Below are 24,440 nucleotides of genomic sequence, written 5' to 3'. Positions count from 1 at the left end.
TTACATAAATATTTATATTTATTTATACAAATTTATTTTTATATATATAAATATAAAATTAAAATTAGGAAAACTAAAAGAGAATCTTTGAAAAGGCCTAAAGAATTAAGTTACTTAAATTTTAAAACAAATAAATAAATATTAAAAGATTTCTTACTAAGTTGTGAGTAAATTTAGATTTATCTTATTTTAGTTAATTTTACATTAAATTTAATATTTAATTTTAATTTAAATTTTCATTCGCTTTTTATTAACTGTGCCTTTTTATTCGATTTTTGTAAATTTCATTCGATTTTTATAAACATGTTTCAATTTTTAATCCAATTTAAATTAATTCATTTTCATTCATTCTAAGTTAATTAATTTCAATTCTTTTTAAATTTCTTAATTTCGACTCATTTTAAATTAATTGATTAATTTGGATTCAGTTTAAATTAATTAATTAATTTCGAGTTCAAATTTCGAGTTTGGAGAAAAAGTAATTGTTTTAAAACAGAAAAAGATTTATTTATAAAAATGCAAGATAAGAAATATATTTATTTCTTAGAAGACGAAGAGATATTTTCTGTCGTTACAATGCAATATTTGGAAATTTTGCAGTCTAACAAGAGAATTACTTAGAATCTATTTGTCTTCTTTGCAAAATGCCCTTCTGAATCTGTTTTTTTTTATAATTTACAATATTCATAAAGTGACAATTGTCCAATTGTTGTTTTTATCAATTATCAGTTATCAATTGTATTAACAATTAAATAATTGTAATAAAAATTAAATATTGTGACAATAATTAAATATTGTGACAATAATTAAATATTGTGACAACAATTAAATATTTTAATAACAATTAAATATTGTAACAATTAAGTATTATAATAACAATTAAGTATTGTAACTTAACGAATATTGTAAATTTTAAAAAAGAAATTAACGATGAAAAAAAAATATTTACAAATTTCCAAAATACGAAAATAAGAAATGAAATTAATTAAATTTTCGTCTAAAAATAAACAGATTAAATTTCCGAGTGTTTCTTGCCACTCTTGAGCTTTTCATAAAACAGTAGTACTTTTGTGCGTACTTGTGATAAAATTATGATAGTAAACGTAAATTCACACTCGAGCATTCACAAACGTTTAAACTCTTGTGCTTCATTAAATATTAAAAATAAAAGGAAAAATTTTTTACGGATGTGTCCATATGGACAGTACGGCCTTATTTATTAAAAAAAATAAATAAAAAACGGCTCTGCACTTTCGAAAAAAGGGGGGAGGGGGTGTAAAAAAAAACTTGAAAAATCGAGCACACATACCTCTCCTGAATCTTGTGTCATCTCGGATCCATTCTCTCACGTCTCTTTCCTTGCATACGTTTTTGCACAGTACGTACTTACGCTAAAAACCTCTTAAAGTATTATATTCATTTACTCTATTAATTATATCAATACTGTTGACGGATAGAGATTCATTCACAGATCCACGGCCGAGTGTCGATCATATTTTTTTTTTATCGCGCGTGGCTTAGCGTTTCTATTAGTGCAAGAGTCACACTTTTTTTTATACTTGTTATCTTCCCTACATTCGATTTATCACACGCTGGATCTCACTTTCGCGTTGCTTTTCTTTTTCACTAAATCGATTTTTTAAAACATTTTGCGAGTTCAAGTGGATCGAGCACTTTTTAATCTTCTGATTTCCTCAGCCTTTGTAAACTAACTTATCCTGCACAAATGTATTGCCTAAACACTCCCAAACTCCTTGTGTTATTCTTTGTAATATTTTGGGGTAAATATAGACTTTTTATTCTTCTTCTTTTTCATTTCACATGTGACCACTCTGAGTCAAAAGGAACTGGAGTTGTTGCAGCTGCGTCAAACAGACAAGTTGCTGTACCATACTCTGTAGTGGATCTTGATTTTGCGTTTGTCCCAATTGAGCTTGCTGAAGTGGTTGTGGTAAACCACCGGTAGGCATTGATCCGGTTGCTCCTGAATGATCCGCTGCTGTTAACAATTGTCGCTGTTGTTGTTGTTGTTGTTGTTGTTGCTGCTGCTGCTGCTGAGCCTGATGATGGGCTGCTAATAGCTCCAATGAATCCATCCCCATGGAAGAAACATGACCCAGTTGTGCGTGCTGCTCTGAACGAAGACCAGAAAGTGCAGGTTGACAATTGAGAGGTAGAACGCCGATCTGCGACAATCGAGCAGCCGAGGAAGATGAGCTGGCCAAATAGGAATTGGGGAGGTTTTTCTCGCCCCGCTAGGGAGCCAAATTTTTGGGCCTGCGCCCCCGACGCCCCCTGGTGGGGGGGCGCGGGGACTCCTGGCCTCACTGGCTCACCGCGGGGCTCTTCTTGTCTTGCTGTTGCTGACTCGTGTCCTGTGATCCCTGTATTCCAGCACCCTGTCCACCTTGAGAACCCTGGACTCCCTATTAAAGAAAATTATTCGTTTTAATTCCTTCTCTCAACGCTCAGTAAAAAATATTATTTTTAATTAAAAAATAGGGAACTAAATCTTCTGGGGATAGAAATTTATTATTATTATTATCGTCAGTAATAGTATTATTTGTGATTCGAAAGTTCTGAACATTCAAATGAACGAAATTTATTTTTCTTCTGCAAATTAAGATTTTATTTGTTCAAAAATTAATTAAAATTTTCTAAATGTAAAATTTTAGACTTTAATTTTTATTCCAAACAGTAATTTATGAAAATATTTTAAATTAAAAAAAGTTCGTTCATTTGATTGTTCAAAACTTGTGGATCATTATTATTTCTATTTTTATAGTAAAAAAAAATGTAGCTATCGAAAAATTAAATTTGACTTCGAAAAAGACTTCTTTCAGTCGGGACACACAAATTTAATTCAGTTCTTTCCTGACTTTTCCTTATTTCCAAAACGAATATTCTTTTTTCCCTATCCGGGTAATAACTTCAATTTAAAATTTTTCTAAAATTAATTTACTTTCCTTTTTAGTTTTCATCAAAAATAGAATTATATTTAAAAAATAATTTTTAAGTGTAAAAAAATAAAATTCTTCAAAATATAGAATTTATTTCAATTAAATCTGTTAAAATTTCGAATTGAAAATTTAATAAATTTTCTTAATTTTCGCAAAAATTTCTCGTATACATTTCTTTTCGAATGAATCTTCAAATATTTTAAATACAATTTTTCAAAAGAGAATTTTTTTTCTTAATTTCTAAATTAAATTGTTCAAATATTAAACAATTTTTGTAAAATAAATATTTATTTATTCTTATTTAGTTTTCCACAGGACTTAAATTTTTAATAATTTTAATGCAAAAGATTGTCGAAATTTAACAACTTATTTCTAAAAATTACCAGGGAAATTCTTTCAAAACTCAATTATTTTTTATGAAATTTTCAAAATAAAATTATTCAAAACTTTAATAATTTTTTAGGAAATAATAATACATAAATCAATAATTTTTTACAATAAATATTTTAATATTTTAATTTTAAAATCTGTTGAAATTTAATTACTCTCAAAAAATTCATACAATAACTCTTCTAATATTCAATTATTAACTAAAATTCAATTTCGTTATTAACTGAAATTCATTTTTAAATCAATTCTTATTAGAAATTTCTACGAGAATTCAATTAATTAAATATAGAAGTAAGTAATTGGTAGAATAATTATTTACTATTTAAAATTGATATTCTGATAAAAAATTCCATCAAAATTTTTGAGAAACTTTTATTTCTTTTTTAAGAATTTAAAAAAATTTTGAAGAATAACTACTTTTTTCGAGAAATTCATTTAATATTGTATTAAAAATTATTGAAATCCAGAGAAGAATTTTATTATTTATGAAAATAATTGAATTCCTGCAAACGAATTTTATTACTTTTTTAATTAATTAATTCAATTCCTATGAAAAATTTTATTATTTATGAAAATAATTAAATTTTTTACTAATTACTAAGGATTTTCTTAAAACTTTTTAAAATAATTAAATTTTTTAAAGCATTTTTAATTAAAAATGTTTGAAAATAATTGAATTTTATAAACGAATTTTTGGCAAATTATTAAATTAATCAAATTTTTGTGAAGAATTTTAAATAGAAAGATAAAAAATATGTGATTTCTTCATAATTTTAATTTTAAGTCGAAAAAAGTAGAATTCAAAACTGTTTAACTTACTTTTTGTAAAGATAATTGGATTTTAAAAAATTATGTTTAAAGGATTTTTAAAATTACTATTTAAAGAATATTGTAATGTAATTTTTCGAAAATAATTAAATTTCTCAAAAGAATTTGTTGACAATTCAAAAAATTATAATCAATTTTCTAAAGAATTTTAATTAAAAATTTTTTTTTTTTGAATAATTGCTACAAGTTTTCATTTTTAAATTTTCTAGATCAAAATTTTTGAAAACTCTATTATTTTCAAAATTTACAATTACAATTCGTCAAAATGGGTGTTTTTAAAAATTTTATTAAAAAATACTTAAACAAAATTAATTATATTCAAGAAAATTGTAAAAAATTTCAATTATTCCAAAACTTTTTAGTTGTACATTTCGAAAATTTAATTAAATTTAAAAATTTATACAAAAATAACTTTTGTCAGATTTGACTACCTATGGATATTTTTAATACATTTACATTATTATATTTTTATTATTGTTATTATTATATTATTAATATTATTTTTTGATAATATTCTTCCTGTTCGAATTATTCGACAAATTGTAACTGAAATTCATAATTCGAACATTTACAACATAAAGTAAAATCAGTGTTTGTTTGATGATATCGAATAATTACAGAGCTTGATTGGTTGATTCTAACGGCATCATAATTTTCTCATTAGTATAGCAACGAATCAGATTTCGCAATCATTCGGTATATCGAACCCAAAGTACAAGCTGTAACGTTATTTTCAAAGTTATGTCACTCGATAATGCGCCTATAATTCAAAATATGACAAAAATATTCCCCATCTCTTATATTTTAATTCGAAAATTTATTATTTTATTCCTAGTCCGCAACGTTTTTTTTTTTGAAAGCCATTCATCAAAAAATAGCCATGTTTTCATTTTTAAATATTAAAAATATTAAAAATATAATATTAAAAATAATAATTTTGGCCTTTTCTCAATTTGTTGGCAAAGAAAAAAAAATATTTTCTCCTGGCGTCTTTAGACTCATCACTTTTTGAAAAAGATGAATAAAATTGAAGAGATAATTTTCTCAAATTGTGAAAAAGAAAAAAAGAAAAAACTATCGGACAGTAGTGATGAGTGGAATATTTACCTGACTACCGGGACCTCCTTGTGGAGGACCTGGACCACGATCCGGTGGCCAGGAATTGCCAGGTGTTGGTTCAGAGTGAAATTGGTGCGGATGCGGAGGTGGTCCACCAGGAGTATCGTGACTATGAGGATCTAAACTATTGGCCGCGTCATATTGTGTATTCTCCAGCCTTGTTATTAGTCGTTCATCCTCATCGCCAAATTCGCCACCCATCAACGATGGTTCACCCACCACCATCACGTCCTAATGGAAAATTGTCACATCATTTAATATTATACACTGACTTTCGCGATTGCAATTTATTAATATTCAAAATATTATAATAATTAAAATAATTTAATCAAAACAAAAATAAATACAATCCTTCCTCTGCTCTGTGTAGAAGCAATATAATAATAAAAATAAATAAAATAAAAATAATAATAAAAAAAAAAATATTAAATACAATCCTTTCTCTATGAGGAAGCAATATAATAATAATAATAAAAATAAAATATTAATAATTATATTTATTGAAATTTTAAACTTTTATTTCAGAAATGGAAAATATAATATTCGAATATTATTTCGAAAATGAAAATAAAATTAAAAATTATTATTTCAAATTATAAATTCTATATTTATAATAATATTTATTGAAAATTCAAACTTTTCGTCCAGAAGTGAAAAATACAGTATTTCCATTATTCCGAAAATGAAAATAAAAGTAAAAATTATCATTTAAAATTATAAATTCTATATATTTACAATAATAATATTTATTGAAATTTCAATCTTTTGTCCCACGAATGGAAAATACAATATTCATATTATTACGAAAATGAAAATGAAATCAAAAATTATTATTTCAAATTATAGATTCTATATATTTATGGTAATGTTTATTGAAAATTAATTCTTTAGGCCCAGGAATGGAAAATGCAATATTTAATTATTAATTCTTAATATGAAAATAAAATTAAAAATTGTTATTTCAAATTATAAATTCTAAATTATTTTCAAAAATTTTAATATTAATTTTAATATTAATTCCTTCGCAAGGAATTCAATTATTTTCATAACTAATAATATTCTTTGGAAGAATTCAATTATTTTTATAAATAATAAAATTTTTTGCAAAAATTCAAATATTTTCAACAAAATTCTAATATAATTTCAAGAAAAATTCAATTATTTTCTAAAATTTTAATAAATCCATTGAATCAATTCAATTATTTTTTTAAATAATAAAGTCTTTGCAAACATTGAATTACTTTCAATTATTTTAATTTTTCCTTCTCGTTTTATTCTAGTTATTTAAAAATCTTTTTTTCTGTCAATTTCCTTAAAAAATTCCTTAATTTTCAAAACGTTTAATAAATTTCTTGAAAAATATTCAAATATCTTCTTTAAAACTTGAGAAATTTCAATTACAATTCCAAAATTCAATTATTTAAAAAATAATTAAAGTAATTCTAAAATTGAGTTAATCTCAAAAATTCAATTATTTCTAAAATTGTCTGTAAAATTTATTTTAAAAATTCATTTATTTTCAAAATTTTTAAGAAATTTCTTGTAAAATATTAAATTATGTTCTATAAAAATTAGAAAATGATACAATTTGTTTTAAAAATTTTAAGTGAATTTTTTAACAAAAACTTCTAGAAAAATTAAATTTCTTTTTATAGAATTTAAAAACTAATTTTTCAAAATTTTCAATACAATTTCTTTAAAGAATTCAACTATATTCAAAAATTTTGATTAAATTCTCCGCAAAATTTCAATTATTTTCGTAAATAATAACATTCTTCGGAAAAATTCAATTATTTTCAATACAATTTTAATGAAATTTCACGAAAGGATTCAATTTTGAAAAAAAACACAAAAAAATTCTTAAAAAGAATTTAATTATTTACAAAAACTCTAATAAAATTGGTTTAAAAGAGTTTAATTTTCTATCAATAATTTTAATAAAGTTTTAATAGTAAAATTATGAATTGCAATTATTAAGAAAATCGATTATATTCAATAAATTAAGAAAATTTTTTAAAAGAATTCAATTATTGTCGAATCCTTTAATAGTATCTATTCTTTAAAAGAATTTAATTATTTTCTATATTTTAATAACATTCCCTGAATGAATTAAATTATTTTAGAAAACTGTAATAAAATTTTGAGAAGAATTCAATTATTTCCAAACATTTTAAGAAAATTCAATAAAAGTAAGTGTTTAACTTCAATTATTAAGAAACGCGATTATTTTAAAAACTTGAAAGAAATTTTTCATAAAATTCAATTACTTTCAAAATTTTTCATTAAAATTTTTAAGAAATTAGATTATTTTAAAAAAATTCAAAGAAATTCTTCAAAATAATTTAATTAGCATTTTTAAAAATTTTAATAAAATTTTTTGCAAGAGTTTAATAATTTTTATAACATGAATTTGAAAATTGAAAATATTTAAAAAGAAAAATTATTAAAAAAGTTAAGAAACAAAAAAGCAAATAGAAAATTTATTAAAATTTCAACCCTTCAACTTAGAAGTGAAAAAAAACAATGTTTACAGTACTCGAAAGATGAAAAGGAATAAATAAATAAATTTAAAATAAAATGCCAAAAATACCAACGAACCTGAGAAGCTAGGGAGAAATTTGGACCTGGGGATCGTTTTTTACTGGGAACTGGAGGCGCGTTATTCCCAGGACCCGACGTACTGCCTTTTCGCTTTCTCCTTTTGCTGGCTGGTCTTTGGGACTCTGGAATAAATAGAAAAGAAACGAAACATGAGACAATGTGTCGCGTGTGCACACACCTAGTATTTCTAAGCGTATGCAACATCTCTAATTGAATCTATATTCACTACCCAGCTGTGGACCTTTCTCAGTATCAAAGGTCTCTAATGTATGAACGTAACACGCTCATACAGGCACTCATGCAGCGACAGACAAATGCACAGATACTTTACATCTTTCTTTAAACAAAAAAACAAAAACTCTATCAGATATTATTATTTTTTTTCCAAAAAATAGATATTAAATTTTTTTTTGTTTGCTTTACTCATCAAAAAAAAATAGATAAAAAAAAATTGCATAATATTGCGCGCACGCTTTGGTTCCAAGGCTCCTCCGACCTTGCAAAGGATATACGGTCGTAGGTACCAGCTCAACTGCGAAAGAGGAGGGAAAATATGGACTAAGAAACGGAAACGCGGTGTGCGCGCATAACGCACGATTGCAAAGTAAGATAAGAAGGTTCAAAAGTGTTCAACCAAGGATAACCGAGAAAAGAGTACAGTCGATTATACAAAGTATAACATAAATATAGGTTGCGAAACAATTTCAAGAAAACAGTTCTTTAACTTTGTCAGCAACAACTAATTCCTCTTGAGTTAAAAGAAAAGCAAATTTTTACATTCTGCAGACTTCGGAACAACTTTAAGATGCAAAAAAGAAAAAATATGCCATTATAATCGATTCAAAGGACGAGAAAAGTCGTCTTTTTATCAGAAATGTTATTTTCTATTTTCCTTTTTCTATTTTTCTATTTTCTATTTCTATTTCTCTTCTCCAATTTCGACAAAAGTTTTTAACTTTCTCTCCTTTTCTAATAAAGAAAATTGTCGTTAGAGATTACCCTTTAATTCTAAATTTCAATTATTTATAAAAATTAAAAACATAATTAAAATTCAATTATTTTTAAAATTTTTTCCACATTTTTCTTCAAAAACACATAGTTATTTCTAAAAAATTATAATAAAATTCTGTAAAATGCAAAATTTATAACAATAAAAATTGATGACATTTACAATTGTTTGGCAAATATTCAATAAATTACTAAACTTCTAAAATTTAAGAATATTTCAAAAAATTACTACTTCAACTTTTCCAAAATTCAATTATTTTCTAGAATTTCTAACTAAGTTTTATTTAGTCTATTTTTACTTTTTGAAAAATTTGAGAAATTTCTTTGGGAATTCAATATTAGTCAAGAAAAAGAAAGATCACTTAAAATAAAATTACAATTACAATTTTTCAGATAACTGAAAAATTTGTTTGGAATTCTTAATTAAAATTATTCAAAATTCAAATTTTCAAATTTTTTTAATTTGAATTAAAATTTAATTTGAAATTTTTAAATATTTTAATTTGAATTGAAATTGAATTTGAAATTTTCAAATATTTTGATTTGAATTAAAATTTAATTTGAAATTAAAAATATTTTAATTCAGTATTAATCTAAACAATGAAATTTTACTTAAAATTTGTGTAAAATTCAATTGTTTTTAGTTCAATTTTACGAAATTTCGATAATTTAAAAATTTTTCAATTCAAAAATTCATTTTCGAAATAAAGAATGTCAGTTAAAATTGTTCAATTAACTCATTTGTTTAGAATTTTTATTAAAATTATTTAAAACTCAAATCTTCAATTATTTTAATTTGAAATTAAAAATATTTTTATTTTCATTTCTAAAAAATTCTGTAACTCTTCCAATATTCAATCATTTTCTAGAATTTTAAACTACAATTCTTCTCTAAATGAATTATTTATTTATTTTTAATAATTTTCTGAATGTTCTTTGAGAATTGAAATTTATTAAAAAAAGAAGAAAGTTTACTTAAAATACAATTGTAAATTCAATTGTTTTCAATTATTCGATTTTAAGAAATTTCGTTTTATACGAACATTTTTTAATTAATTTTACATTTTAAAATTCAACTAATTTAAAAAAAAAATGTAAATTGAAATTCTAAAATTTCAGAGTTTCAAAATTTAATTGTTTGTAAAAATATCTACTAATATTTATGTATAATATATTTATACAATAAATAATTCTTTCAAAATTCAATTATTTTCTAGAATTTGTAATTATAACTTTCTGTAAATCAATTAATAGTTGATAATAATAATAATTCAATAATTTTATATTATGCGTGAATTAAATTATTCAAATAGAAAAAAGAAATTTTTTTAAATGAAAATTGAAGATATACTTTTCACGGATTTTTTTGTTAAACTTTCAAGGTGAAAAAGAAAATTCACGAACTTTTTAAAATTTTCAATATTTTCAAAGTTGAGCAAAAACTTAAATTTTTGCAGCATTCCTACAAAATTTAATACTTTTTTTTACTACTTTGGGAAGAAATTCCCTGATTTCTCTGAACTGTGTGAACTTTGTTATTGTCGAAATTCTTATAAATGTAAAAAAATGTCTAACACAACAATTAATTGTGAAAAATATTAAAAACTAAATTTAAAAAATATATTTTAAAAAATGATTATTTCACTTTTTAGGAAAACAATTGACCTCTTCGAATAATCGGGAGAATAATTTCAAAAAACAGAGATACTTTATAGAAAATCAAAAATAGAAAAGGACATAAATAGAAAATAATTATTTCCTCTTTGAAATATCGAGGAATATTTTATAGAAAAGGACCTAAATTGAAAATAATTATTCTCTTTTCGAAAAATTGAGGAATAATTTCAAAAAATCGGTGGTATTTTATAGAAAAGGACATAAATAGAAAATAATTATTACTTCTTTGACAAAACTGAGAAATAATTTTAAAAAACGGTATATTTTTTGTATAAAATAAAAGAAATAGTGAATAATTATTTCCTCTTTGAAAAATTAATGAATAATTTGAAAAAGCGGGATATTTTTTTATAGAAAATCAATAATGGAAAAAAGACATAGAAAAAAATTAGCTCCTCTCTGAAAAATCGAGGAATAATTTCGAAAAGCCGGATATATTCTAGAAAATAAAAAATAGAAAAGGAAATGAAAAAAATTGCTTCCTCCTCGAATAATCAGGGGAATAATTTCACAAATCAGGGATATTTTACAGAAAATCAAAAATAGAAAATAATTATTTCCTCTTCGAATAATCGGATGAAAAATTTCAAAAACCCCAAGAATATTTAATACAGAAAAAGTGGAGAAACCTTGTGAACCAAAGTAAATGCACAAAATGAGCAAAAATAGAAAAAATACTGAAACATTTTACATTATTTCTTCGTATAGATAGAAAGAGAGAGAGAGAAAAAAAAGTAAAAAAATCCACGAAATTTGAAAAATCGTTAATTATTATTTTAAAATCAATTTTGTTGAATGTAAACCGTAGCAGACCAGCTTGCTGACTGGCTCCACTGGCTGGTGGTTCTCATGTAAAGCAACTGTCCGTCTACCTCTCTTACCCGGCGGGGCAACCATCCTCTGCCACTTCTGGAACAGGGTTGTCTTCAAGCAATCTCTTGGCGACAATGCGTACGCTTTATGCCTCGACATAAGCTCCTGCATTGGTTCTAGAATCACGCATAACTAAAAAAGAAAAAAAATATTAATTAAATTTCCCTTCGATATTTTTCAAATAAAAAGAAGAGAAAAAAAAAATTGGCACGAGACAAGAGAGAGGAGAGAGAAAGCGTTCTGGAACCGAAAGAAGCTGGATCGTAACCCGGATTCTTTCTACTTTCGCGAAACATGAACACGACTTAAGCCTAGATCAAGTGAAAGAACTGATACTACGTTTGAAAATTTTCTTCTCATGAAATTTCCAATAGTTTTTTTTCTTCACATAAAGCACTGTGTTACATTATTTCTCAGATTAACACTTTGTTCTCCTTTCTCTTAAGTTTCATTTTATGAAATTTCAGAAAATAAAATTCATTTCTTTTTCTGCAATTTAGAAAAATAACTGAAGCTTTGTTTATGATTTGAATTTTTTTTCTTTTTTCTTCAAATTTATAAAAATAAAAATAGTTTCGAAATTGTAGAAAAAAAATTCCGACTCGTAGGAAATGAAAGTTAAATGTAGAAAAAAATAGCAAATATCTTACCCTAAGGTAATTGAGGGTGGAATTGGTTATCCCTTGCCTCGTGATGTTTTTACTAATTTGATCTAATAACGCCGGGTCCTGTTGTTGCGAGTGCATTCCAACCATGGATCTAGGTACGAATTCTCGATGTGCTCTCACCGTCATATGCCACGACTTTATCCTCATGAGATCGTCATAAGTAAATTCAAGAACTAGCCTACCCTCGGTACACACCTAAAAGTAGAATAACGAGTATTAAACAAAAATGTAAATGAGCAAACAAAATTAGAATCAATTAATTAAAAGTGAAACAAAAAAAGACCATTAAATTGAATAAATAAAATAAGAAAATAAAAGTATTAAATAAAAATGAGAAAAAATAAAAAAGATACAAAAATAAATAAATGAAAAAACAAAATAAAATAACAAGATAAAATAACAATAATAAATACAAAAACAAAATAAAAATAAGGAAAAAATATAAAAATACAAAAATATAAATATAAAAAAACAATCATTAAGTAAAACAAAATAAAGGAATTTTAATTCTAATTCTAAAACAAAATTGATTTATAGAATAATAATAATTGATAAACTAAACAGAATTTAGAAAATTAGAAAATAATTTTAAAAACAAAATCGAGAGAAAAATAATTTACTGTCAATTGTGTAATAAAAAACAAAATAAAGGGATTTTATTCTAATTCTAAAACAAAATTGATTTATAGAATAATAATAATAATTGATAAACTAAACAGAATTTAGAAAATTAGAAAATACTTTTAAAAACAAAATAAAAAAAAATAATTAACAATTATGTAGTAGAAAAACAGAAAACAAATTTTGAGAAAATGAAAATTAATTACACGTCTAAAAATAATAATTTTCCATTTTAAACTGAAATTAGTGAATGGATCAGTCACTCAAGGGAAGGGAAGAGTGAAATTTCAATTTAAACGCATCAAAATTTACCTTGTTTAGGATTTTCAATTTATTTTCCAATATATTACTGAGAATCTAAAATTATGTTTCATTATAAAAATTTCAAAAAAATTTATTATTCAAAGAATATATTAGTAGAACTTATATTTTTTATTAATTTTGATTATAAAATAATAATCGAGATATTCCATCGTCTCGTGAAGTAAGGAAATTTTATCCAAACCCAAAGCATGAAAAAAATATCAAATTATTGAAAATCTTAAATAGTCTGTGAATTTTCTTTCTCGTTTTAAAAATTTAAAAAAAAATCCATAAATAGAGTTACAGTTACAATTTTCAGAAACAATGAATTATTTTGTCACTTATTTTTGTAATTAAATTAATGAATTCTCGTAGAACTTTTTTAAAAGAATTTCAGTTAAAATTTTAGAAAATATTTCAAGATTTTGAGGAATTGTATAGTTCAAATTTTTAGAAATAATTAAAATTCAAAAGGTTTTACATTGAAAGTATTTTGAAATTTTTATTCCTGGTGGACAAATAAATAACAATAAGTATTCAAATATTTCAAAAATTAATGAAGTTTGAAAAATTTTATTTAGAAATACGGAAAAAATGAGATTTTTAAAAAATCGCAATTAACATTTTTTGAAAATAGTTGAATTACCGAAAATAATTTTAAAATCATGAAAAAATAAGAAATTTTCTCAAATTTCATTAAAATAAATTTTGAATTACAAAGAATTTTATTTTCTTACTTTAAAAAAATTATTTATAAATATTATTATATTTTTTGGAGAGTTGTATGTAAAAATTTGGGAAATAATTAAATTTTACAAAAATGTTTTTAGTTAAATAATTCAATTATTTTCAATTCTAAGAAGAATTGATTTAAAAAATAATTTTAATTTTAATTTTGAAATATAATTGAATATTAAAAGTGTAATAATAGAAATTTTAAGAAATAATTAAATTTGAAAATGTTTTTAAATAGAAATCTTTTTATTTTAACATTTTAATCTCCGTAAAAGTATAATAATATTTAAACTAATTAAAAAAATTATCAACATATAATTTTCCTTTAAAAATGATTAAAGTTTTAATTAATTTTATTCAAAAATTCTAAAAAATATTTCACTTTTGGAAAAATTGCAGTTGTAATTTTTAAAAATAATTAAATTTCAAAAGGTTTTACATTAAAATTATTTGAAATTTCAATTAAAATAAATAGCAGTAAGTTTTTAAATATTTGTTTAACAAAAATTATTGCAGTTTGAATATTTTAATGTAGAAATTCTACAAAAAAATTATGTTTTTGAAAAATTATGATTGAAATTTTTTTTGCAGATAATTGAATTCCCGAAAATAATTTTAAAAATTGAAACAATTAAAAGTTTTGTTGAATTTCATTGAAATAAATTTTTTTTTCGTAAGAATTTAATTTTGTATTAATTTTAAAAATTGTTTTGAAATAAAATCGTATTTTGAAGAATATTTTTCATCTGGACTATTTTCATAAATTTTTTGCTTTTCGTAATCGTATTTTTTATGTAAATTTTACGATTTCGAAAAAAATACTCTTTATAAATACGAATACGTAAGTCCTACGATTTACGTAAAAAGTACGATTCAAAAAAACCAATACGTAAATCCTACGATTAACGCAAAAAGTACGATTTTAAAAATACACAAATAATAATTAATAATTCTAAAATAAAAAAAATATCAATTCAAAATTGAAATAAAAATTTCAGTAAAAAATTGAAATAAAAATTTCAGTAAGAAATTGAAAAATAAACTTCAATTTTCGCAATAACGAAAAATTCCAAAACGATATAATAAAAAAATAATTTTCTAAAAAATCGTATTAAATATGGAATAATTTTTAATTACCCCCCCCCCCCCCTCCAAAAATGACAGAGAAAAAAAATTGAAATGATTGTCAACAAAGTAAATTTAGATCTGTTAAAATTTCACCTTTTCCTCCCCTGAAATTAAAGGAAAAAAAAAATGAAAATCAACTATACGTCTAAAAATAAGAATTATATACTTAGAAGTCAAATAGAGTGAATGAATCCACCCCTCAATTAATTAAGATAATGGACATTAATAGAAAAAAAAGAAAGAGTCTCACCTTTGTGAACATTGGTTTCGCATGATGCGTGACCATAACGCAGTGATCACAGTCTAATGTTATACTCGTATTGTGAAACGACTCCTTCGGATGCTTCATATTATAGTAAAGTTCCGTCACTCCACCCTCAAATATCGAACGAAAATACCTTGGTATTAATGTTCTTCCTATAGCTAAAAGCAAAAAAGAAACAAAATCAATTTTTTCCACCCAGAGGAAAATTTTATTTAAACCAAATTCAAAAAATTCTTTCAAATTAAATAAAAGTATATTTGTCCCAGAGCCTATATTATTTTTTTTTAAATTAAAAATTTTCTTCGACATAAATATAAGTCTTATTTGAACCAAATAAAATTTTATTTAAATCAAATGAAATTTTAATTGAATCAAATAAAATTTTATTCAAACTAAATGAAATCTTATTTAAACCAAATAAAATTTTATTTAAACCAAGGGAATTTTATTTGAACGAAATAAAATTTTATTCAAACTAAATGAAATCTTATTTGAACCAAATAAAATTTTATTTAAACCGAGGAAATTTTTTTTGATCCAAATAAAATTTTATTTAAACCAAGGGAATTTTATTTGAACTAAATAAAATTTTATTTAAACCAAATAATGAAAACCAAATGTTTTTTTTTTTTTTTGTTGCAAAAACAAATAAAAAAAGTCTAGTTGGCACTGAGTCAAATATATTTGTTTTCTAGGCATTTATTAAAAATTATTTTAAATAATTAAAATAATATAATATTATAATAATAATTATAATAATATTATAATTTTTCTATAAAGAGAAAATTTGAATTCTTTAAAGTATAAATTTTTTTTTTTTTGATAAATAATGAGACTTACAGTATCTTTTCGGTCCATCCTCCAAACAAAACGCAAGAGTTAAAGTTGCATCCTCTTCGAAAAATTCAGTTGCAAATGCATCCCACCAAAGGTTATCGCTCTCCTGCAACATTAAACAACAAATAGTTAGACAAAAATAGAAGATTTTTACTTTTATAAATGGAAAAATCTCCGAATAAAAATTTTATATCTGCGCACTGAAATAAAATTTTATTTTATTCAAAGAATCGATTATTTGTCTATTGTCAAATAAATATTTACTTAAATCAAATAAATGTTTACTTGGATCAAATAAATATTTACATGAAGCAAATAAATATTTACTTAAATCAAATAAATATTTACTTGAATCAAATAAATATTTACTTCGATCAAATAAATATTTACTTGAATCAAATTAATTGTATTTGAACCAATACTTTCAGTATTTGAAGCAAATATACTTGATATATAATAAAATATCAAATACAATTTATTTCGTTCAAATATAATTTATTTGATTCAAATACAATTTATTTGGTTCAAATATTTTTATTTGGTTCAAATGAAAAAAAATCGAAATTACTGGTTAAAATAAAATTTATTTGATTTAAATATTTATTTGCTTTAAGTAAATTATATTTAGTTGATATTACACAAATTTTCGGTTTTATTTGAATGAAAATCAAATTTCCAGCGTACGATAAAATAAAATGATTAGGTATAAGGTAAATATTTATTTGCGTGGTTAAAAATATATAAAATCAAATGATTTAATTGGATGAATTAAATTTTTGATGAAAATTAATTTTATTTAATTGGAGAAAAAAAGTATTGATTATAGGCGAGAGTTGACCGAATAATGACAGTGATGACAGGGAGTGGGATGATCGGAATACATATATATATATATATATAAAAACAATGAAAATATAGAGCGAAAGAGAGCATTGCTCATGATGAAGGACGAAAAGGGTTTGAGAGAGCGTTGTACTCGGAGTTGAATAACGCATGACTGTCTGGCTTGAAATTATAGCATTCCACCCACCCTATCCCACCCCCTTTTAGAAAGAACTACCTTTTGGTGCTGTTCACCGCGTTTTCATTCAATTATGTATTTCGCTGCAAGGCCCCTGTCCTCGTGTTATTTTCGCGCGCACTCTCTTCTTTATCTTCTTCGCGTCTTATTGTCCTTCTTTTTTCTTTTTCCGATTTCTTCTTTTTCTGCTTCTTTTTTTTCTTCTGCTTCTTTTCCTTTTCTGTTTTTCTTTTGTTTCTCTTCTTTTTTCGTTTTCTGTTGTTTTAACTTTTTCTTTTTTCGTTTTCTTCTTTTTCTAATTCTTTTCTATTTCTTCTGTTTTTTTCCTTTTCTGTTTCTTTTCCTTCTTCTGCTTTTTTTACTTTTCTGTTTTTTTTTTTGGTTTCCCTTCTTTTTTCGTTTTCTGTTGTTTTACCTTCTTCTTTTTTCTTCAGCTTTTTCGTTTTCTGTTTCTTTTTTTTCTTTAATTTTTTTCGTTTTGTATATTTTTCTTTTTTTGTTTCTTTTCTTTTATCTTTTCTTCTTTTGTAGCTTTTTCGTTTTCTGTTTCTTTTCCTTCTTGTTTTTCTGTTTCTTTTCCTTTAATTTTTTTTTGTTTCTGTTTCCTTTCCTCCTTCTTTTTCTTTAGTTTCTTTCGATTTTTTTCTGTTTTTTTTCTTTAGTATTTTCTTTTTATTTTCTTTTTCTGTAGCTTTTTTCGTTTTCTGTTTCTTTTCCTTTAATTTTTTTCGTTTTGCTTCTTTTCCCACCTCTTTTTCTCTTCTTTCGACTTTATCTTTTTTTCCTTTCCTTTCTTTTCTTTTTCTTTACTTTTTTTCGTTTTCTGTGCTTCTTTTCCATTTTCGTTCGCATTTTTCTTTTTTTCTGCTTCTTTTTTGCTTTTTTTCCTTTTCGACCACTTAGTAAAGGGTCCAAGGTGCTTCAAGGTGGCGAGATTTGTAGGCACCATGAGTGGTAGGCATTCGCATCCTCCCGGTAGTCAGTCGTTCCCACATACAGCCGCAATGTGGGGACTTGTAGTTAAATAACTGGTTTCGCACGTTTCGAACAGTCACGAACGAAGAAAGAGGCCCAAGGAGAGAAAGAGAGAGAGAGAGAGAGAGAGAGAGAGAGAGAGAGAGAGAGAGAGAGAGAGAGAGAGAGAGAGAGAGAGAGAGAGAGAGAGCATTCATCTCACGTGTCTCTCTCTACCTTTTGATTCATAATTCCACTTTTATCTTTATCTGACAATTAAGCGCAAACATTCGCGTGCTTTTATTTTCGAAAAGTCAATTTCGAGTTCATTACGCATCTTTTCGCGTGTATGTTTATATATCTATGTTCTCTTCAGGTGTTTGTAATTTATCTCCTTTCATTTACAATCTCGGGTAATATTTTCTTCAATTTTAAGCACAAAATGATTAATAATTGCGAATAAACCAAGTTTATCCAATAAGGACGTGTTTAATAATTAATAATTAATAATCAATTTCTAATTAATTAATAATCAGTGTTATTAATTACAAATAATAATTAACATTGTTAATTTCTAAAATTAATAATAAGTAATAACAGGGATGCCACAAAACTTTAATTTTGTTTTTCCCTGACTTTTCCCTGATTTCCAGATAAAATTTTCACTTTTTCCCTGAACCTGAAAAATTAATTTTTTATTTTATTATATTAATTAATATTTTTATAGTATTTTCTACAGAATTAAGATTCTAAAATTCAGTAACTTATGAGAATATTATTATAAAACAAGAAGAAATTTTAAATGTCAGAGTGATAAAATAATTATTTTATATTATAAGAATATTGTAACTATAAATTCCAATTTTCAAAGATTTTAATTTGAACCCTTTCCAAAATTCAATTATTTCTAAAAATTCACACAATATAACTCTTCTAATAAGTATTCGATTATTATCTAAAATTTTTACCTGAAATTCATTTTTTAATAAATTTTTTTTAGAAAATTTTTTGAGAATTCAATTATTTACATACAAAAATAAATAATTTATTCAATAATTGAATATTTCTTAAAATTGAATTTTCATGAAGAATTTTATCAAAATTTTTAAAAATAATTGAATTCTTTCGGTGAATTTTATAAACAAATTTTAAGAATAAATGCAATTTTCTATCATTATAATTAAAATTGTATAAAAAAAAATTTTTAATTCTGCGATAAGTTTTGTTATTTATGAAAATAATTGAATTCTTGAAAGGAATTTTATTAAAATTTTTTTTAAAGAATTGAATTCCTGTAAAGAATTTTATTTGTAAAAATAATTGAATTCCGGAAAAAAATATTATTATTCATGAAAATAATTAAATTCCATCGAGAAATTTCATTAAAAAGTTGAAAATAATTGAAATCTGACAATGAATTTAAAAAAATTCTTTTTCAAATAATTGAACTCCTGTGAAAATGTTTATTTTTTAAAAGAATTGAATTCTTGCGAAGAATTTTATTAAAATTTTTAAAAATAATTGAATTCTTTCGGTGAATTTTAAAACAAAAATTTTAAGAATAAATGCAATTTTCTATAATTATATTTAAAATTGTATAAATAATAATTGAAATTCTGCGATAAGTTTAGTTATTTATGAAAATAATTGAATTCTAGCAACGAATTTTATTAAAAATTTTTTTAAAGAATTGTATTCCTGTAAAGAATTTTATTTGTAAAAATAATTGAATTCTGGAGAAAAATATTATTAGTCATGAAAATAATTAATTTCTTGCAAAGAATTTTATTCAAATTTTTTAAATAATTGAATTTCTCAGAATTTTTTAAAACTTCTTGAAAATAATTTAATTCCATCGAGAAATTTCATTAAAAAATTGAAAATAATTGAAATCTGACAAAGAATTAAAGAAAATCCCTTTTTAAATAATTGAATTCCTGTGAAAATGTTTATTTTTGAAAAGAATTGAATTCTTGAGAAGAATTTTATTAAAATTTTTTAAATAATTGAATTGCTTTGAAGAATTTTATTTTTTACGAAAATAATTAAATTCTTTCGATGATTATTACAAACATTTTTGACAATAATTATATTTCTAGGAAGAATGTTATATTTTACGAAAATAATTTTATTCTACGACCAATTTTATTATAATTTTTCAAGTTTGTAAAGCATTTTATCAAAATTTTTTTAAATAATTGAATTCTCAAGAAAAATTTTATTATTTATGAAAATAATTGATTTCTAGCGAAGAATTTTATTCAATTTTTTTCTAAATAATTGAATTCCCATAAAAGAATGTATTATTTTTGAAAATAATTGAATTCTCGAGAAGAATTGTATTGAAAATAATTAAATTTAATAGGAAAATTTTATTAAAATTGCAAGTTTATTAAAAGTTTATTAAGAAAAGAATTTTGTCATAATTTTTTTAAATAATAGAATTTTTAGGTAAATGAGTTTTATTGAAATTTTTCGAAATAATTGAATTTTTCAGAACTATTTTTTTCAATTCTCTGAATATATTTGAATTCTTTGGAGAAACTTCATTAAAAAATTAAAAATTATTGAATTAGTGCGAAGAAATATAAAAAAAATTGGTATGTATTTGAATTCCTGTGAAATTTTTATTAAAATTTTGTTTAAATAAAAGAATTCTTTTGTAAAATTTGATTAAAAAAATAGTAGATATTAAAAATAATTGAAATGAGGAAAATTTTTGAAAATAATTTAAATTTTGCTAAGAATTTTATTAAATTTTTTGAAAATAATTGAATTTCGGAGAAGAATTGAATTTTGGAGAAGAATTTTATTATTTATAAAGATAATTTAAATTTTGACTAAAGTCCTGACTTTTCCTGATTTTTCCCTGACTTCTTTGACTTGTGACAACCCTGTAATAATAATAAATAAATATAAAAATTAATTTAATAATAAAATAATTTCCATACATGACAAAATAATAAAAAAAAAATAATAAATAACTAATAATAATTTGTTAAATGGCAGATTCTCCAGTTCAACTAAATAGAAATCGTTCTAAATCAATCTTCCCTTTCATTTATTTATAAAAGATCTGAAAACCTTTCAGGAAAATTATTTCAAAATTCAGAAAATATTTACGATTATAATAAATAATATTACAATAAAAAAAATTCGCTTTCGTCATTCAAATTTTTTTTGCTATCAATGATGAAAAAAAGTGGACAAAAAGCTCCATAAAGAAAAAAGCCGATCTGACAGTCTACGAAATAAATTCCTATATATCGAAAAATCTAATTCTTTTTCGATAAAAAATTTTTCCAACCGAAAGTTTATGAATTCCTTTTATTTTTTGCTCCTCCTTTTTTCTTCGTTGAAAAAAAAATCGCTTCTATATTTTATGGAGGAACAATTTTTTTTGTTTTCCTTTTTTTTTACAAAAAAAAAAATTTTTTTGCTACAACTTTCTACATCGCAGGATTATTTTTCAATTGAGAAAAAGCCAGATTTCTATTTACTCAATTTTTTTCTACTTTTTCAACAAAAAAAAAAGAAAAAAACCTAAGTATTTTTGTTTCATTTCTTTTTTTTTAGAGAGATGGAAAAATATTTATCACAAAATATGATGAGAAATATATTGAAAAAAAAGGAAATGTATATTTTACCCGAATCATCGGATATATATAATTTTTTTTCTAGTAAATTTATTTCTATATATGTGATATGTAAATTTAATATTTCTCGAGGGTTAAAAAGTTATGAAATTGAGCGAAAAAACTTAAATAAACTTTGTTGTTATTGCTTCAGTATCTTCAACAAAAAATCTTGCCAATTGGAATTTCTGTCACGTATGTAATGCAGAAAGACGACCATTCGAGATGTTGTACAGTTATATTTCTACCATGATTTTAAGAACAAAAAGAAAAAAATTGTGTGCACAGCTTGAATCTACATATATTTTTTTCCTGTCAAGACTTTATTATGAATAAACTTTATTTTTAATGTTTTTTTTTATATAAATACAAAAATTTTTATGATCCACAAGTTCTGAACTTTTAAACGAACAAAATTGTCTTGCGTCCACTGAAAACGAAATTTATTATGTTACAGGAATTATAAAAAATAATAAAAATAATAAAATAATAATAATAATAATAATAATAATAATAATAATAATAATAATAATAATAATAATAATAATAATAATAATAATAATAAAATATGTTATTGATGAAGATGTTATTTAAATAATTTTATGGCTTCCAAAAATATTGAATTAATAATAATGATAATAATAATAATTATAAATCAATATTACTAATTTTATTGCGTTTTGCTTTTGTTAATTTTATTATTTTTTGTTATGTTTCATTTTTAATGTTTTTGTAATTTTTTATTTCACTATTTTTGTTATTTTTATAATTTTACTGTTTTTATTTTCAATTTTTATTAAAATAATATTTATTCATTTGTTTGTTAACAAAGAAATATTAATTTGTATCAATTAGTTGTTATTTTAGTTAATTAAATCGTATTTGCTTCAAATACTAAAAATTTGGTTTAAAAAAAATTATTTGGTTTAAAAAAATTATTCGATTTAAATAAATATTTATTTGGTAATTATTTTAATTTTTAATTAAGTATTTATTTTAATTAAATAATTTACAAGGTCGATATAATTTTTTTCTTCAAAAATTACTAAATTAAAAAATTAAAAACTTAAACAAATTTAGAAATTATAATTTATTTTCATCAATTAATAATTTTTTTTGTAAAACTTGACACAAAAAGAATTTCAAAAAAAATTGTTAAAAATTGATCACCGAATTTTATTTCCAAATACAATCAATTTACAATGAATGAATGATTTTTCCAAAAAAAAATTATCAACCATATTTCTTTTGTATGAAAAGATAAAAAAAAATCCCCAACAATATTTTTTTTGTGTTTCAAAAAAAAAAAAAAAAAAGAAATATTTAACAATTGTTTTTTTCGTTTCCGATAAATAAAAAAATAACAAAAACCAAAAAAAAAACGGATAAGAATCTAATTAAAATACTGTGGAAAAGCTACAAACAAATGTGTGGCCTGCTTTTTCATAGCTTTTCATTAAACAGTGTCCCAGCAACAAATATATACATATATATATATATATATATATATATAGGGATAGAATTTGAAAAAAGTGAACTCTGATTCAATCTGCACTCTGTTCGATGAACGCATGATAATAGAAGGAAACGTGTTGCGCGTTGCCTTTATTACATCATTCGTACTAAAAGCGCCCCAATGGATTCCATAAATCGTATGGTTGTAACGTCAAGAGAACTGCTAGAAAACGCATAATTACACTCTGTATTTTCGTAAACGCTTCTATGTCACAATGTGTCAGAAAATGCAAAATTTAGTATTGCGCATTCAAAACGATAATTGCATTTCGAAATTCAAAATATCATTTATAATTTCACGACTTTCTGTCAAAATCAATAATTCGGAAGCGTTTTTTTTAATATTTCTTTTGTTCTTTTTATTCTTTTTGTTTTGTCTATTTTTTATTGCTCGTATTCGGGCCTTTTTATTACAAAATAATTTATTGTCCTTTGTTTTTTTTAATTTTATCCTGTTTTTAATATTTATTCTTCCTTTTTATATTCAAATTTTGTTCTGTTATTTTCCAATTTTATTCTTTCTGTTATTTTTTAATTTCATTGTTTCTGTTAATTTTTAGTTTTGTCGCTTTCTGTTATTTTTTTAATTTTATCCTGTTTTTCATATTTATTATTACTTTTTACTTTCAAATTTTCTTCATTGTCATTTTTTTAATTTTATTGTTTCTGTTAATTTTTAATTTTATTGTTTTTGTTATTTTGTTATTTTTTTTTTAAACTAAAGTTTTTCCGTTTTTTATTTTTTATTTTAATCATTTCCTTTCATTTTTAATTTAAAATTTTTTAAATTTTAAATAAAAACATATTTTCCAAATTGTTAATAAAAGAAGGAAACGAATTTTAATTCGTTTCATTATTCGATCTTCTAATTACTAAAATATAATTTTCCCTCGCCTTGGGTTATTATCTTTTAACGTATAAATACATAATTATCGCATAAATAGTGAGCGCAATTAACACTAAAATAAATAAACCTAAAATTTTGCTCATTTTCTTCAATAATTTTTGAAAAGAACGACAAATATTAAACTATTAATAATCAAACCAGTTTTAAAATAATATAACACTCGATTAATATAATAATCGTGAAATTAAATATAATCATTAAATAATAATTTATTCATTTAATTTTTTTTATTAATACTCATTAAATACTCATTATAATTACTCATCGTAAAAATAATAGACCACTAATTAACAATTTACTTCTCGTATTAATTAATAATTATTCTATTATACTGTTTCTATTATTCTGTTAAACATTATTATTTTGTTAAATATTATTTAATTAAATATTATTCT

At 22.7% G+C, this 24,440-nt stretch overlaps 1 protein-coding gene across 5 annotated transcripts in view; it reads right to left on the bottom strand.

The window, feature by feature from the left end:
• Positions 1–2,290: 2,290 nt before the first annotated feature.
• Positions 2,291–24,440, bottom strand: part of LOC122497775 (LIM domain-binding protein 2) — a 181,484-nt gene continuing 159,334 nt past the window's right edge. For 4 of the 5 annotated variants that reach the window (XM_043605061.1, XM_043605060.1, XM_043605056.1 and 1 more), the window contains 7 exons: positions 16,017–16,119; positions 15,162–15,334; positions 12,107–12,319; positions 11,456–11,588; positions 7,896–8,020; positions 5,286–5,528; positions 2,291–2,426 (listed from right to left, as the gene is read on the bottom strand). In XM_043605061.1, coding sequence (XP_043460996.1) covers positions 2,325–2,426; positions 5,286–5,528; positions 7,896–8,020; positions 11,456–11,588; positions 12,107–12,319; positions 15,162–15,334; positions 16,017–16,119 — 1,092 coding nt within the window. In that variant the 3' untranslated portion in view covers positions 2,291–2,324. The remainder of the gene's footprint in view (positions 2,427–5,285; positions 5,529–7,895; positions 8,021–11,455; positions 11,589–12,106; positions 12,320–15,161; positions 15,335–16,016; positions 16,120–24,440) is intronic. The other variant, XM_043605057.1, reaches the window with a different exon arrangement.

The sequence above is a fragment of the Leptopilina heterotoma genome, unplaced genomic scaffold, assembly GCF_015476425.1.
Source record: "Leptopilina heterotoma isolate Lh14 unplaced genomic scaffold, ASM1547642v1 Lhet_136, whole genome shotgun sequence".
NCBI lineage: Eukaryota > Metazoa > Arthropoda > Insecta > Hymenoptera > Figitidae > Leptopilina > Leptopilina heterotoma.
Note: the sequence above shows the minus strand (reverse complement) of the source record. Positions and strands in the feature narration are given on the sequence as shown.